The 18,105-nt window shown below is 43.5% G+C and overlaps 2 protein-coding genes across 2 annotated transcripts; both read right to left on the bottom strand.

Annotated features, from left to right (window-relative positions):
- Positions 1 to 1,315: 1,315 nt before the first annotated feature.
- e2f2 (E2F transcription factor 2) lies at positions 1,316 to 10,796 on the bottom strand (the record flags this gene model as incomplete). The annotated part of the gene is made up of 7 exons (XM_084569056.1): positions 1,316 to 1,575; positions 2,304 to 2,499; positions 3,789 to 3,903; positions 4,014 to 4,175; positions 4,934 to 5,153; positions 5,613 to 5,712; positions 10,521 to 10,796. The coding sequence occupies 7 exons, from the start codon at positions 10,794 to 10,796 to the stop codon at positions 1,316 to 1,318; spliced, it is 1,329 nt and encodes a 442-aa protein (XP_084425182.1).
- Positions 10,797 to 15,517: 4,721 nt separating this feature from the next.
- id3 (inhibitor of DNA binding 3) lies at positions 15,518 to 17,779 on the bottom strand. Its single transcript, XM_084569060.1, has 3 exons — positions 17,106 to 17,779; positions 16,707 to 16,780; positions 15,518 to 16,304 (listed from the first exon to the last, which is right to left on the bottom strand). Exons 1-2 carry the CDS (start codon positions 17,403 to 17,405, stop codon positions 16,727 to 16,729), a joined length of 354 nt encoding a protein of 117 aa, XP_084425186.1. The 5' UTR covers positions 17,406 to 17,779; the 3' UTR covers positions 15,518 to 16,304; positions 16,707 to 16,726.
- Between the last annotated feature and the right edge of the window lie 326 nt (positions 17,780 to 18,105).

Genomic DNA, 18,105 nt, shown 5'->3' with positions numbered 1-18,105 from the left:
TTAGCTTATCTCTGCAGTGTAGAGGGAAAGCCAGAAAAACAAAGACAAGCATCAGCAAGGAGTTCAAATTTTTAAAAAATTTTCTAGAACGCTTAAAAAAAAAAAAAAAAAAAAACGTTTGTGCTCTGATCTCGGGCGTCATGACTTTTAAGAGCGATGCACCACAACATGTGGGAAAGCATTCGTGGGGCCTGAAACCTCAACGTGAAAGATATAAACCTCTCATTGTTTCCTGCTAAATCAACACATTTCATGTCTTAAAAACAGGAGCAAAAAGAAATTGCTCCTCTAATTAAACCTCATTTACATCAATTAGCCCCTCCCCCAATTTCCCACCAACACCTGTAACACAGATGCTGCACTCCCAATCATTTGGGGGACATTTCCTAAGAAATACAATAGTAGTTGTACACTACTACATCAAAAAAAATCAAATGTTAAAACCAACTATCGATCATCAACAAAACGAAGCTGCCAAAACAACAAGAGAGCGAGCAACACACTCGCTCAGATTGTGTTTGTGTGTCATTGTCCATCACGAGCTCTGGGTCGAAACCTGCACATTTTTTTTGGCACACAGTCCAGTGCCAAAGTTTGTACAGGGCCCAACGCGAAGCTTAAAGCAGGTCGAGGGAAAACCTGATTGGAAAGAAGCACCTTTGAAATCAGCTTCACGTCTAATGTTTAAATACCCGCGTCCAGATTTTCACACTGCATCGTACGCTCGCGCTGTAAGACGCTCGTGTATCTGCAAAGACTGGATCGTTCACAGTTTAACTTGCTCAGTGGAGAAAAATACCCTTTACAAATACACCCTGTGTTCGGTTCTTGGTGGATTTAGCTTCCCCTCATCCAGTGATCGAGTCCTGTAAAGCTGCTCTGCTCTTAAAGCTGACATAAATACAAGGCTGCCCCCTACGGGCGAAAGAGTGGCACAAACATTTAGACTTTGGAAAAAAATAAGTTCCTGAGTTTTCATACAAAACACTTATACCCAAATAAATTGTGTCTTTTGTAGATGCACAATAACCCCTTTAGTTTTTTTAGTTTTTTTTTTTTAAATCTTTCTTGCGCAGTTTGAAAGTGTGACCATAAATCCCTGCTTTTCTAACAGTGTTTCCTTACGGTTGGAGATGACCTCAGATCATCTTTACATTATGTACAAATTATTTTTAGGTTACTAAAAGGAGCGAAATCCTCCTTTAAAATCACTTGACATTAGAATGATGGCTTCATAGTGTGATAAATCCTGCCCCGAGAAGGCATGTTACATTAATATTTCCCCCCTCCCCCCCCCCTCTCTCTCATCTATACCTCAGCTCTTTAACAAATCTCCAAGATCATAGGTGTCGAAGAAATCGGACACTCCCTCGCTGTCCTCCAGGCTCCAGAGGTAGTCGTCGTGGTCCAAAGGCGGAGAGAAGCTGACAAACGGGGTGTTGGGGTCTTGGGTGAAGGAGGTGCCGGGAAGCTGGTCCTCAGTGATCTGGAGCAAACTGGGGGGCAAGCCCAGCAGACCCTCCACGTCAAGCAGAGAGGAACTGGAGGTCGTAGCTGATGAGGCGACCTGAGCTGCTGTAGACACATTCGACAGGGAAGGGACTGTCGTTTAATTTTGTGTTCAGTGTTTGTTCTACGGCAGGACGCATCAAGAAATGTGTGGCGAGGCTAGCTTTGGCTGCTGTACTGCTAATAGCCTCCCTGTGCTTTTGTCCTTCTACAAGATTTCTATTCATCTTTACTCATTTGATATTCATTTTTTGTGTTCACATGTTAAGTGTGTTTTCTAATTCTGTTAAAAAACTCAGTTTTATATATAAAAATCAAGTTAACTCATTCACTGGGAAAGTTAAAAGGATAGTTTGAAACATTTAGCAACTACCAGGATCTTTAAAATTGACTAATTATGTGTGACATTTACTCAATGTGCAACATGATAATTGCAGTGCCTTATGTGCTGCAACTCTGTCTCATTGAACAATGTGAAAAATAACTACTCATAAAACAACAAAAAGTCATGTAATTTCTTCTTTTTTGACCGTCAGACAGACGCTAGCTCCTCACCGCTGCTTCCAGTTTTTATCTTTAAGCTAAGCTAATAGCCACAGGACTCCAGCTCTTAAGATGACACGCTCATATTAATCTTCTTATCCTACTTTAAAGTACTATTTAATTGTTTTTATTTGCATGTTTATCCAAGTTTGTAACTCAGGCCCAAGACACAAGTGTACAACTACAGTCAAAACAAGGTGACCTGCTTTTGAAAAATGTAGTCCAATGACCTAATCCTAACCCCAGTTTACCTTCTGCAGGCTCCTCCTTGACAGTGAAACTTGGCGGCGCCATCGTGGTTGCAGGTGGAGGGACAAGGGTCGGAGGAAGTTCCTTTTTCGGCGTGACGACACTCTTAACTGGGCTAGCGTCTTCAAGCCCCTCCTCTGGACACAGGTAGACCTCTATGGGGCCATTTCTGCTCTTTAAGTAGATCTGTAACGAAGCCTGTTGTGAGGGCGCGAGGAAACGGAAGAAGTCAGTACATTCATCTGAAATCAGCACTGACACATAATGAAAGCGGCTTGAAAGTGCTATCTGAGGCCCCGTTCAGAGCTGACCAGCTACAGAGTACAGGTGTGAAAACGCCTTGGATGCATTTGAGATCTGATGACTGAGAACACTCTGGTGATGGTCTGCACTGCTTGTGGCCACATCCTTTCAGCAGTCACATTAAGCCCCCCCTTACTCAACAGCTGGCGTGCTCTTGCTTGAGCAGATTTTGTTTTCCATTCATTCAAAAAAAAAAAAAACACACACACATAACATAAGAGCCTTGTAAGTGTTGCCTGTTCATTAGTATTGAGTGGCTTTTAAAATATATGATAAAATATGTTGTCCTTGGAAGTTAGCTGTAAATAAAAAACACACTAGCATGTAGTTAATTAACCAAAAATTGACAGCCATGTGGAGTTAAGTTACTGTATTCAATTGGCCTCAGTAATGGCCAATGTCTATTACGGGACACTTTTCTTTCACTTTTGCAATGAGGGCAGCAGTGAGATCACTGTGCGTATGGAAGCTCACAAGGTTCGATTTATTATCTGAGCTTTGTGAGAGTCTCTAAAAAAACTAGAGGCGGTTATGACACAACAATGGGTAGCGATCCATTAGCGCCTGTTCAGACCATGCATCAAGATCCGATCTTGGCAAATCCGATCACGTAAAAGACAGGTGTGGACACCCCCAGGACGCATTTGAGAGACCCGATCTCTCATCCCGTTGGTAGTGTGAATGCAATGTGTCCTGAGACCGCCTGATTTGAGTTTTGCCTCATTCAATCAGAAAAAAACACACACAACTGCCAATATAAATCATCACCTGTAAGTGATGTCTGTTCACAATAAGAGCCGTTTAATATGTATTCTGTCCTTAAAGTTGTTGAGTAACTAAAAAAAATAATAAATCTAAGTAAGAATTAACAAAGGAAAGAACGTAATATGAGTACACAAGTGTGATTCTGTGTTAATTATTGATGCGGTCACGCTGATGTAGCCGTGTGTGGGTAATAAGTTACGTATTTTTACTCATTTGCCTCAAGTCTTTATTTACTTTATTACCAGAGATAAGGTTAAAATTACTGCTGTAAAAATACTCTACTGCGCCCCAGATGATGTCGGGTTTATTTGCATACAGAGCACCAAGCTGTGCGATGGGCTCGCACCTGACATTTTTCAGCTGGTCACCTGTGGTCAAAACAAGAAGGAGTAAAATCAACCACAAAGAGCTCGTCTCACCCCCGCTGTGTCCGGCACCTCCAGCTTGGTCTCGGCGGGAGCTTTGACAGCGATGACCGTCTGGTCTCGGAGACTGCCAATCGAGCGGATGTCCTGGTACGTCACGTAGCCCAACGTGAAGTGCGGGGTCAAGGGGCGACAACAGCGGAAATTTAGCAGACGCGTAACAGGACACAGACGACGAGCAGACAGGGCGATGCAGACGAGGCTGCGTGTAAAGGATATCTCTGGCTGTCTTTGTATTCAGTCAGCTGTTTGAGCTGCGCGCTGCTGGACTGAATCAGCTCGTCCAGCGACCTCTCGGCTCTCTCCAGGTCTCCCAGCTCTTTCCTCAGGGCACAGGCCTTCTGTCCGCCACCTGCGCCGCCTTCAAATACATCCCCCACCCTAGGAAACACACACGTGAACAATTAGAAGCGTGTATTCTTAAGTGTTACAAGTGGGTTTTGAAATTAGTTACTACAATTAGATATAAACGTGTATTGTTATCATCTATTATAGCTCAATAGTTCAGCAGTAGACATTGTTCACTTATTCCCATACCTCTTGACAACCACTAGGGGGAAGATAAGTGAGTATGAACCGTATACAGGAAGTTGCAGGAAGCCTACATCATTACTTAAACCCCTTCCAAAATAAAAGCTCAAAGCAAAACTTTTGTTAGATGTATTATCAAATGTAATCAGCTCTGTTTTGGTGACAAATTACAAATCTACCCAATTTATGTAAAAGCCATAGACTTCGGTACCCGAGGTATTTATTGCAATGTACTGTATTGTTCATACAAATCCAAATTTAGAAACTAGAGCTACTAAGCAAGCTCCCTCCACAATTAAAGATTAAAAATATTTAACTTGCAAGATGTCAAAGTCTTGTCTCAGTTGTTTGGCAGAAGAAAATATCTCACAGTGTTGGAAAGCTTGGTTAATGGGACTAAAGTGAGGGTGTCATGTGTTCAACAGCTGTTAATTTGAATTAATGTGGAGGTTTGTAAGGAACACACAATGAGCGTTACATGTCATTCTATCACATTATCTGGTTTTGAAATGTCGTCTGACTTTTTCAAAAAGGAATAGCTATAATACACCTCCCCCTGATCTCCAGCCAATATCTGCGCCATTACTCCTCTCCGCGTTTGCACTCACAGCCACTGGATGTTGTTCTTGGACTTCTTTCGGATCAGCTGGACCCCCTCGAGGACGTTGGTGATGTCATAGATGCGTCTCTTCTGGACCTCCAGCACCTCCGTGGCCCAGTTCAGGTCGAGGACTCCGTCGGGGGACTCGGCGATCAGGCCCACGAACTTCTTGGTGAGCAGGCCCAGGGAGGTGTCGTAGCGCGTCCGCTCCCCGGGAGACTTCGGAGCTGAGGGCGGATACACGCAAAAACGGGCAAATGAGGAAAAGAGAGACGGCGCGGAGATGCGGGCATCGAATATTTGAGATGTAATTTCGACTGCTGTAGTGCGGTAACTGAATTAGTCATTGAGGAATGTTACGAATGCGTCAGCTGCTTTTATTCCAGTGTGAATATGACTCATTTTACATTCTGTTTTTGACGTATAAATAACAACAATTTTGCAGATATTAAAATATTGTTAGAGGTATTTACAACGTAAAAAACAGTGAGTTCAGCATTGCACATGGCAGCCATGTGTCACGAGATGAGAAGAAAGTCATTCAGTAATGATAACAACCATTTCTTGAGAGTCATAAGCTCCAGAGCAATCCTCCAAACTACCCTGTCCATCCTTTTTCCTTTTCTGCTCTTTAAAACAATATTAGATTTCCCAACTGCAAACTGCGATCCATGTAGCACACTTACTTCTTGGGCTTGGTATCCTCGCTGCGATGCTGCCTTTGCCTTTTGGTGTGCGAAACTCTGGCAGGTAAAGAGGGTCTTCTAGATCCAGCTTTCTTTTAGCCTGCAGACAAAAAGGTTTTCGTGTGCATTAGGAAAAAAAATGCAAATATTAAAAAGGCAACTGGCCTGTCGTCACCAAGAGCTAAAAGCTGAAATTATTCAAATGTACTGTGTAACACTGTGACGTCAATGCTGGCAATGGGGTTAATTGGGGTCTTGTTGAAAAGTGACGTGTCGTGAATGTGCCAACAACCCTCAAGTGCGAGAACAAAGCACCCCCCTCACACTTTCCCAAGCACTTCAAGAGTGGCCGACTTTCTGCGTCTGCGGGCGGATAGGGAGAGGAGGGGTTGGTGCATGCAAAACGCCAGGAAGTCCCTGGAATCGCTCAATGACCTCTCCTCCCCCTCTCAAGCCTCCCTTCTCTGCTTCATTCTTCCAAGAACTGAGCACACAGGCCATCTACGAATCTGTGCCAATCTTTTTTTTTTTTTGGTGGTGGGCAAAAGTGAAAGTTACAAGAGCCGAGCCGATTAAGAAATGACCAACTGCATGAAAACTGACAACTTGCGCAAACTGGCAACACCCTAGCATGCAGAACTTCTGCCAGTAAACCTGTGACCCCCCAAACCAAAACTAACAGTGGATCAGAAAGTTTTGCAGTCAGCCGTGCACCCACGCACAAAAAACCCTCTGGTGACTGAGCTAACGAGGCGTGGGGTTTCCACCTCCATGCTGGAGGCTGCTGGGTAATTTGTAGCGTCTGGTTAGGACCTCACCTTTCTTTATTGTCTCGCACCCTGCCGTTGCACCGTGGCAACAATAATCCCCCGCTTTTGGTCACAGCGGTGCACATGGTGCTGGTGAGCTGATTCAGCTAATAGGTTTAGGCAACTGTCCTTTACGGAGATGAGAAAAGTGGATGTGCCTGTGCGAGCGAAGGGATGATGAAGGGTGCCATTGTCCCACTGTGAGCCCTGACATGTCCACCTGTTGACTGGCGACATCTGGAGCAGCACAGAGAGTGAGTGCGCGGTCGGAGGGGTGGGTTTTAATCCCTACAGCATACAGTCAGGCACACAGAAATGTCAGCATGGAGACATAGAGACACACACAAAAAAAAAAAACAGGACGGGGACGACTTTAACCACTGAAGGGACTAAAACTTCCATTTTATTAGCCTGACACCAGGGGTCACAGAGAAGTCTACAAGCAGTGACAGCTGTAGTAAAAACAGGTTTCAGTTCACTTTCCTCTCCATGGGGTCCCACGAGCAGAGCTCCTCGCAACTTCGGCGACCTAAATGCGCAGGTCGAGCAGCCGCACGTCGACATCCTCACGCGTGTAGGTCTGCAGCTTGAGTCACAGGCATGATGACATGTTGTAAGAAGGGAACCAACGGTTTCAGCCTGCAGCTGTATGGGTTAGGGTGGGGGCTCGCTTTTTTTTTTTTTTTTTTTGCATGAGGGATTTCTCTGGTGAGTCAACCATATTACACAAATGCCATTTCATCTAGTGGAAAGACAGCTTGTCTTGCTTTCACTCAATTTGCTTAAAGACCACGGGGATGAGTTTGAAAAGAAACAACACGGATATGTTGCTAGACACAAATCATTTTGACTTTCGTATTAGGATATCCCAAATGTTCTGAAAGACTGGATAATCTGAGTCTAAAAGTTGAGGCAAAAGGTCATGTGGGCTGGATACTTATTACATTAAGTCCGTCTTACTCAAGTTTAAAAGAATGTAGTTACAGTGCAGCAAGACACTGTTGAGGCAGACTGCCATGAGAAGAAATGGGAAAGGCCCGAATCAACTCCTCCTCTTTATCTCCAAGACTCGCAATATCACTCCACTCATGTTTGCCATAACCTCACCCTGCCTGTCTGCCTAGTTACACCCAAACGCCGCACGTGGCTTGTCTGTTTGCTGTGCATTCTTTGGCCTGTTCCCGCCATCTCCGTCTGCGTGGGGGAAATCTCCGCGGCGGCAGTTCCACACAAACACACGCGGTCACGTGAAGGACTTCAACAAGCGGGCCTCTCCTCAAACCGACAAACCTTGCCGATCAGGCCGCGCAGGGACTCTGATCCCATCCACGGCAAGGCACGGGCAAGTTGCAGTACGCCTGCAGAACGCCCTCACTACCACACCCTCGGGTAGCCAGGGAAAAACAATTGCACTGCCGACGAAGAGGTAAAAGAGAAGGGCGGATCTGCCCATTTGGCCGGCCGATGGGGGAAGTGGGGCGAGCTGCTTTGAAATGCAAAACTCCCCCCATTGAATACATTATACTGCAAGGCAGAGGAAGGCCTGAGGCTGCACTAAAACAAGGTGAAAGATGGGAAGAGTGTATACAGTTGGCTATGTGACCAATGTCACACGTAAACAGCCGTCTGTATGGGGGCTGGGCTTTAACCCCAGGTACTTAAGAAAGCCAACAGAGGAGGCGTGACTTCCCTGCACGTAGAAAGGCAGAGCAATTCATAAAGGCGATGGCACCGTTCACATTTGTGGCGGTTTGCCCACATTCCTCGACAGTGCGGGCACACGCTCAAGCGACGTATAAGCAGGGCATAAGCGGGACATTGTTTCTGGGCACGGAGATGAATATTGTAGCCAAACTGCCATTCGAGTGCAGTGAGCATCGCTTTGTGGCAGCTTAAATTTATTCATGTGCAGCGCGCTCTAGATGAGGTTAAGTGTGGAAGCAGCCGTCACACAGAGAAAGGGCTTTCCTGGACTTTGGATGGAGGCCTGAAAACTGTAACACATTTACATCGCTATCAAGCAGAAAGGAAACAGAGCCACTAAATGTTATCAACAGTCTCCCCAATGCTGGTTAAAGCTCATATGCTAATCACTGATACGCCGCTTTTTACTACATCATTCACAAGTAAAAACGAGATCCTTAAGCAAGTCAAATATTAACCGGTTTTGTTTTCGAAAGGAAGTATCCCGTGAGGAAGCTTTCAAGTGTGAGATTATGCAAGGCAGTTCGTCTGCACCCGATGTATTCATGTGAAGCGGAGCATCTGGTTACCCACTCAAAAAAAAAAAGCAAAAAAACAGTGGTTATGTTGTTTAAGTTAAAGGAAGTGAGCTGTACGTGAAGAGGCAACACTTCCTGTAAACAGGGGACCCGTGATTGAAAAATGCACCGAAGCTGCAGCGTCAGCAGGAGCACGGAGGAGACACAAACGTCTTTGAGTTCGGTGATGAACTGAAATTTTTAGTGGCTTTCGCGGAGTTTTGTTTATTACTTTAACTGATGATTGCTTCCTTGCGTGTGAGATGTCACATGTGTAACTGCACACAACAGACAAACTAAAACTGATCATCTACAGTGAGGAAAGCGCAAGTTTAGGATCCTCACAGCCCAATTTGCCGGTCCTATTTCTGAAATAGAAACTTTCAACATAAGACACACATTTCAAAGGAACATGCATCCTGTGCAAACAGCAGGTGTGTGAGGGACTTTCTACACCTAGGGGAGGCCGCGCCACTAGATCTTGTTTTGCTGGTGAAGAACAGAAACACACACGTGGCGAGTCAAAGGGAAATAACTCAACATATTTACCTTAATGTGTTCACACAGCAAATCCAAACTCATCATGCGCATATGGCACTGAGAAATAATAGACACCAGCATTATCTGTGTGAGAACACACACAGCGCACTGCCGCCTTATCTGCAGCTCGTCACCGACTTGATAGCTCGCATAATAATCCCTATCAGCCCACATCACGGGCAAGTTGCTGTATTAGTCTGTGGCCCAGTTATAGGCAAAATATCTGTCACATTATCCGGATCAGGAGCGGAAACGCATTTTTACGTACAAATCCATACACACCCGAATTGTAATTAGTCCACCTTGGCATATGATAAGCCAGGTGGTAGCCTATTTCTCACTTTACTTATGTCCTTGCTAATCCTCTTGAAGGGCCTATTAGTGAACATGGGCTCACTGGGCAGGGGGTAAACATGAGATTTGGAGTCCCTGTCCATACTCTAACCCCTCACCCCTTGAGCCTCACTACAGTCCAGCAAATCTTCACGAGGCCAGCCGCCTAGAGCGAAGAGATGAATTACAGCAAGCAGCTGTGGGGGGCGCTAACTAAGACGCCGCCGAGTGTGATCCTCTCAAGATTTTCAAATAATCCTTCAGGAATAACAACTTTTCAGGCATGAAAGAAATACAGTTTAAAAAGAAAACGCACCAGTTGTCCGGTTATGACCTCTGACACCCACCTACTTCCTACAGGGCTATGAACAGGTTACACAGGTTCTCTATGGGCTCAACAGGTGCAAACAGAGCAGCTGTCTAGGGCTGTAATCGCCAAATACATATGTGCTGTGTTTGCATTAGCTGTCTCCCACCAGGCTGGCCATGCCCCCCCCCCCCCCTCCCCGATTGTTTGATTGTGTAAAAGCTATCCCCGCTGCACCAGGGGGGCTCTCATCCTTCTTTTTATTCCACAAGAGATGGGCCCCAAACACTATCAACTACCCCCCCGCCTTCACCCTCCTCAAAACCTAATACACACACTGGTCCTGTCTAGCTACAGCTGGACTGCGGGGAATAGATGTCAGACTACATGGCAGGGAAAAAAAAAAAAAAAAAAAAGAACACAGCATTCATGCACATCAGCAGCAGCAGTCACAGTGGCCCCTCTGTGGCTTATCACGTCAAAACATATTTGAATGCACCCTGCTAAAACATGCATACCAATGGAAATTAAGAATTATACCGCCCCCCCCACACATATAAACTCATAACTGTCAGAATCACTGGTTAGTTATTACACAATGTGTTAAATATGTAGGTTGTGTGCACAGGCTTGTATTCGTGTGTGTTTGATTCGTTACCGGCAGTCGCCCGGAGGATGATCTGATGGGTTTAGCCTCGGGTCCGTGGGGGGTTGAATACAGGCTGTTGGCTCTTTGTTCGGCCACGGCGGTGTTGCAGATCTGGGTGAAATAGCCGGCCGGTACCGTGTGCATAGGCGGGCTGGACAGTCCGGAGCTGAAGAAGTCGGTCTTGACTGCCCCGGCAGGCAAAACCTTTAGCTTCTGCTGAGAGCAAGGCAGACCCACTGCGGGCCGACCCGAAGCCGGCGAGACGCCTTTAGGCAGCCGCATCATTTTCCCTGAGTAAACTAAAATTAACCGGATCGGTCAAGCGAAGGGAGAAGTGTGCTGTTAGCTGGAAGCACACTTATAATCGCTGTCTTACTGACAAGCTGCTGCTGCTGCTGCTGCAGCCCCTCTATGAAAATACAGACTTTACTATAACAAAAAACAAATGATCAATATATATATTGATATAAGTTAACCTATTAAATCCAAGATGAACTCGTTGCACGAGCAAAAAAAGCGTATTTTCTAATAATATTTGTTAACACATTCAGCAGATTGCTCCGTGTCGTTACCCTTTGTCTGGTAACAAAGTGCAGAGGAAACTTGTCTTACCAGTTATAAAGAATGACTTCCTAAATAAAATTCAAACATCCAGCTTTTTTTTTTTAAAGTCCAACACTAGAAGGCTTCCAGGTCTGATTGAGATCAGGCTCCCCCCGTCTGGAGATTTACAACTTATTGTGAGTCCCCCTCTGATGCGGAATCCGACCCGGTCTGCGACTCCTGTCCGTCCACCTCAGAGCTCCTCTCTCCATACAAGAGGACAAGAGCTGGAGAAGAACAGTCTTTTTAGCGCCAAACTCGGTCCCGCGAAATTTAGATCTCCCGCGGTTAGAACCCGCGTCTGATTGGCCCGCGGCACGTTCGGCTTGTCATATTTGCATAAAGCAGTTGTCCGGGAACGGGGCTGGGTTTCTTAAAGGGACAGTAGCACCATTTCTGAACATAATGTTCTTTTATTTGCAGGCTGAAGCTGGGGACAATGGCCAGTCCAGGCCTTATGATCACAAGCATATATTACACAAGTGTAACGTTGCTGTTACCAAACTTTTTCTGGATATTTTAGGGCATGATAAGGAGACGTTTTAACCTTGCATCATACAGTAAATTCAGTTCCTTGCATGTCAACTAATACAAAATTCTTTGTTTGGGCATGTTGTTCAATTTAAGAGATCTTTACTAAAAGTTACACGAGTGCTGGAGAATGTTAAATATAATCTTTCTTTTTTTATTATAAAAGAACATGAAACATAATATTCACTTAAATTATTGTATTAATAATGGACTAGATATAGTTTCAGATAGAAAGTGGAAGTATCAGGCAGAAGTTAAACATTAAAAATACAAGTTGGGGGAAATAGTGCTTTAGTAGTTAAATAAATATAAATATTGTAATATCTCGTCATCCAGCTTGGGCAGCTCTACTCACAAAGAAAGTGAGGTGTTTTATTGTCTACTTGGGAATCCATATCCCATGTAATGAAAGTGTACTGGGGCCTGTTACAAGGTGTTGCTGGGCATATAGTTTGTAGATGATAATTGGATTCACTCAGTACCACTCTTGCTTATTGGCTCAGAGGAGATATTGAATGAAAACAGCCCCTCCCCCATCCGCAGCAACCAAACCCAAGCCATATGACTTGACCCCCATTGGCCAAGACAAAGTAGATCACCAGCCTATTGTCTTGCCTCGATTTGAACTACATTTCAAGTGAAATTGTCGATTTTAAGTATGTACTGAATGCATGAATCATACTTAACTTAAGACTGTGGTTGTGAATTCAAAATAAAGTGAAGGACTTGGGTTGAGGGGGAAAGCTGACACAGCGGTTTGCTTATTACAGTAGAACCAAGACAGTAAGTTAAGAAATTTGATACCATATAGCACATAGTGCAACTTAAATTTTTCCCACCCTCTATTTCTTCCTCTTTCATGCTAAACTGCAAAATGCTGTTTACATTATGTGAACCATTCTTGTAGTTTCCCAGGTTGCGTCACTGATGAAAGTTAGCCAAATTAAGAAAAAAACATGAGTTAACTCACCATTTTCTTTATGTGTTAATGTTTAACTTATCTTCACCCGTAGAGGGCATGTGCTCGGTCAGGAACCAGCCCTGATACCAACAGTGAAAGCCAGATATTATACTGGGTTATAAAAATGAAACTGACCTGATTCAAAATTATGAAACCTTGAATACAAAATACTGTATCAGTAAATTAATAGAGCTACGAATGTGATCATTATATATATCATGTAATATTTTATTCAACACTATTTTTGAAACTGAAATTTTTTGGACATAAGCGAATAAAAAGGGTCTTGTACTCAGGTCAGTTAACTTCAGACAAACAAATATTAGCAACGGGAAAAGGAACGGATGTTTTGGCTCTTTATTGTTCAATACATGCACACTTTATTTTTATAACCACCTTACTGAATATAATGCGAGTTTAAAATTCTTGCAATGAGTGTGAAATGTCACTGGCTTAACTCTGGCGCCAGACAAACACAAAACACTGTCACGCTATAATCCTCATGTAATAATGTGGTTTTCTTTGGCATATGCTAAAACATGTTCACGATCTTCAACTCTGATTGTTTGGTGCAACTCACGTGAAAAAAGAAAACACTGGATTATATCCTGGCTTGAGTTTTCTCACTTTATACACAGTATTCTCTGTCTTATATTTACACCGATCAGACATAACATAATGGTCTATTATTGTGTAGCTCTCCCTTGTGCCTCCAAAACAGTTGTGACTCATCAGAGAATAGACATGGGCCTTCTGAGAGTGTCCTGTGGTGTCTAGCAACAGAATATTGTTAGTGGGGGCCTTTGTGTCCTATGGGTTGAGGGGAGGGGCCTCTGTGGATCAGGCTTGTTCCAGTTCATCCCACAGATGCTTGATCAGTTACAGGAACTAGGGAAATTGAAGACCATGTCAACACCTTGTGCTGTTCTTCATGTTTTTGTGTGTGTGTCTGTGTCAGGCTGCATCCTGCTGGGGATGGCTGCTGCCATCAAGGAGTGTCATTGCTATGGGGTGGGGGAGCCTGGTCTGGTGTGGTCCAGGTGGGTGCTACATGTCTAAGTAACATCCACATGACTGCCAGGTCCAAACATTTCACAGTAAAACATTGTATTGTCACAAGATGGTCAATGTTATTTACTTCACCTGTCATAATGTTGTGGCTGATCGGTGTATTTAAAAACACTATGTATTGATTTCAAGGGCCACATATTCCACTGTACTTCCCCTGCAGAAGACCTTTTGACCTTTAAGAAATTAGGTTATTTTGTGATTCCTTTCCTGGGACGTCAAGAGGCCTGCCAATTTGCTGCATCCTTATCCAACACCCCCATCTAGTGGTGTGGACTGGTACTTTACTTAGGCCTTCAGTAAAGGCCTAAGTAATTATCCTCAACAAATACATATGAAGCAAATACAGTATCGTGTTTAATACAGTCTAATATTGTAATGTTGCAAGAAGTTATTCTGTCAGTGATGGGGATTCTGCTCTGTGCTAATTTCCAAGTCACTGTATCACTGTAATGTTACGCATAAGGTGTTGATGGTGTACCGTTCCCTCAATTATATACAGCACTTGACATCTACAAATGACAACAATGGCTTACAATATAAAGTATAAACCTTATATAGTAGTACAACATGTGTGGAATTTTCAGTCTTAACATTACAGAGAACAAATGTAAAGTTATGCTGTATATAATGAAAAATAAAAATGAGTTCACAAATGTAGTTTTTATTGCAAATTAATATAGTCGGTACAGACTCACTCATTATTTCAGCCTTGTTTTACAATTACTGTTACAAATATAGTTTTATTTTTCTGGGCTATTAAGATTAATCGCAACAAAAACCTATGAGGTAAATCCTATATGAATCTAATACAGTAACACCACAACAAATGCTGTTAGTGAGGTGCTGATTTTACTGTATGCTAATTTCGAGACCGTTGCTTGCACTTTTAATACGCACTGAGGTGTTGATGGCTACCTCATTGCAGATTTCACGTAGGGCAATAAATGACAGCAATGCCTCACAGCACACTAAAACCTAACATAACGACATCCTTGAAATTTCAAGTTCAACACTAATTTCTCAAGTCTCAATGTCAAAATATGTCAATTTACAGACATATATTAAGACAAATATGAAGTTTGCAAACACAGTTCACTAATACAGTACATCAATAATTCCTTCTGGCCACTAGATGGAGCTGCACTCACATTATTTGCACCGGGCTGAACTTCAGAACTAGGTCAACTTGTTCAGGTCTTCAACATACTACTGTACTGCAGGGTAAAGTTTTTGTTTGCTGTAGCTGTTTCGGTTTTGTAGGCCTATAAATAAAAAAAATAAAAAATAAATAAAAAATGACGAGCAGTCATGACCACAGAGCCTCTTTTTAGGGTTTCATGAACAGTCCAGATGAAGAATTGGAAGTTTGTGCCAACTTCTGATTCCTGAAATTCCATGTGAATCCGCAAAGCAGTGGGGTTTGCTCAGATTTGAGAACTAGAAATATGTTCTCTTGAATGCTGTACCTGAGAGACAAGGCTCTTCAGCTTCCAAAGTCAAGACAATTACTTTCTACGCGGATCTTGCGTCATGAATGGTGATGATAATAATAGGCGAGAAGACTCATGAATGATCAGATGCTTTGGTTTCTGATCACGCAACATCCTCTCTTCTACACCATTTAGGAAGTTCAGCTGCTTTAAACTGGTGGTAACTACTCCTTCTCTGGAAAAATAGAAGCACTTGCAGGAAACTCCCTTCGTTTGATTTCCAACCACTCAACCTCAAGATTCATCAGAAAACATCCTGTTGTATCAGCACTTCATTGTCATCCAAAGCCAGAAAGTCACGTCAGTGTTGCTCGAGCCCTGTGAAGAGTCACTCTCATTCATTATTTCACACCAAACACAGCAGGCCGTTTTAAGTGTTTCACATCCATTTTTTTTTTATTTCATTACATAAGAACATACATACAAAGCAAACTTTATAATAAAGAGTTTATGAAACTCACGGCACATTGTCTGTAGAAATAACACAATCCCTACAAACATTTACAATTAACTCTAGTATAGAGTTCTGATTATACCTAAGAAAACCCAAACTCCCATTCAAAGAAACATCCAAGTTGACACATACCCACAGCAGATATGTACACATTCTCAAGAAGCTTTATCAGTCTGGAGATCATTAGATAATTATTTTTTTTGTTTGTTTGTTTGTTTTTGGAAGGGTGATAATTACATTATGTGAGGTGATACTTGGTGTAGATAGGGTTCAGGTGGAGCGCGGAGCCCACAAAAAGTTTGTTTGGAATGTGATACAAAAATTAAAAAAAAAAAAAAGGAAATAAAAGGACAATATTTCTACTTCTATCTATAAGGAATCCCAGGTTTGAGAGGAAGGCATACAACGCTGGTCGCTTTCAGTTTCCAATCCTGGCTTCTGCTTTGGTGTGCTGATTTGTCTGTCCAGGGGCCAAAGAATGAGTCTCTGTTTTCTTGCTCATGCACTACTGTTGATCCCCGCTCATCTAGGAAACAGTCCACTTTTTTCTCTCTCTTTCTTTAAAACCCTCCGCCTCCTCCTCCTCCTTCTTCTTCTCCTTCTATCCCAAATACCTATCCCACCCTTTCTGCCCCTCTTGTCCTCTTGCCCGGAGTGAAGTGGAGACATGTGTTTCCCTGCACCTGCATGGAGAGAAAGGAAGAAAAGTGAAGTCAGATCTCTCCCTCTCACCCCCCCTCCCTCCCTCCCTGCAGAGGGGAGCAGACAGACTGGCGCCTAGCATGGAACTTTCATTAACCCCAGGCAGATAGCAATGAATCCGCTACACAATCACTGGCCTGTCTAATTGGCAACCGTGGTGAATGTGGAGGGCTGAGAGACCTTCATATCCAGGCACATCAATGCTCACACTATCTTCTCTGGCATTTTAAGTTTCATTTTAGCTTTTATTTCATTTTTGAAAAGTCAAAACAACACGCTGGCGCAGCTTTCGAGAAAACGATCCGGCATTTAATACGTTTCTAAGCGCATTTGTCTTGGAGTTTTATGCAGTAGAGAAGATTGACTGGAGAATAAATACGTACCATTATCTGCCGTGCACATCCTAATGGCACAACCGCCCTTCTTCTTTGGAGAAATTGCGAGTAAGATCCGCAGTCTGAATGAGGAGCAGAAAAAAAAAACAGAGAAGCACTTTTAGACGCTTGCAATGACAGGATTATAATAACTATAAGAATGAGTGTGTCATTTTAAGAAAGAATCATGTTTTGCTGCAACATAGATTAATACAGGGTATACCGGAGCCATGCATGTAAGAGCAGATGTAATGTAGTGGCTATGTTGTTTTCGGAAGCGTAAGAACCTAAAGTACTTTTAAGAAGAGTGCGGTTTTGTGTTGTGCAGAGAGCCAGAGACAAATCGGTCAAAATCAATGTCTGAGGATGTTACATGGGTCCAATCCTGCAGCCCGCATCTCCCCTCACCTTTATTGACAAGACCATCTCCGGCGCGGCTGAGTCCTCCGCTTCCAGAGCGATCTGCAAGTCGAAGATGTAGTCAATAACGTGTTGCAGGATCTCCACCTGGCTGACCGACTTGTTCTGCGGGATGCTGGGAACCAGCTCCTTCAGCTTGGAGTAGCAGTCGTTCATGTCGCACAGCGCGCCCACCGGCTCGTCCAGACACGAGTGTTTATTCCGGCTGATGGCGAGGCTCTGCTCCGAGATGCAGCACACGGCCTTGTAGCAGCTCCTCACCGAGCGGACGGGACTGATGGCTTTCATGACGAAATCGCGACCGAAACCGTTAAAAAAAAAAAGCAAAAACGAGAACGGATGTTTGAATGTAAGCTGAACGGTAGTCGTCTCCCCGTTGAGGTGTCCCGATCACTGTCCTGAATAGCTACAGTGCTGTGACAGCGGCGTACAGTTAGGTTTTTATACACTACGCGCCCGCTGACGCCCCCTTCCTCGCATCGCGTTCTGATTGGCCAGTGTAGAAGCACAAGCCCGATCTGATTGGCTGACATCTCCCTGGGAAGAATGAGGAAATCAGGCTGGGATGCCTGAAGGGGATTGTCACTCAATTAGCTGTCTTTTTCAGGTGGTGGTATTTATTTGAAATAGATAAAGTAGCAGGACACTTAAGAACTGAAGATTGAAGCCTGCTTTTAGATTTAAACTGTTATTTACTGGGGGAGCACATGAATGAGAATGGCTGTTATTCATTTCATTTGTTTCTATCCCACTTTGGCTTTAGCTAATCACAGTATATCCCCCGGACGGTTTTATATATATATATTTCTTAATTCTTATGGGTTTCTTAAGGGTGGGACACACAGTCTCAAATCTTACAGTATATCATAGCCTACACAAATAAAATGTTGAATATATAGGTAAAAGGTCAGTGGAAACCGGGTTATCTCTACACATATCAGTTCCCAAGATCATGAATTACAGTGGTCAGGCTCATTATTTGGATTCT

The sequence above is a fragment of the Chelon labrosus genome (genome assembly GCF_963514085.1).
Source record: "Chelon labrosus genome assembly, chromosome: 20".
Lineage (NCBI taxonomy): Eukaryota > Metazoa > Chordata > Actinopteri > Mugiliformes > Mugilidae > Chelon > Chelon labrosus.
This window is presented reverse-complemented; position numbering and strand designations above follow the sequence as displayed.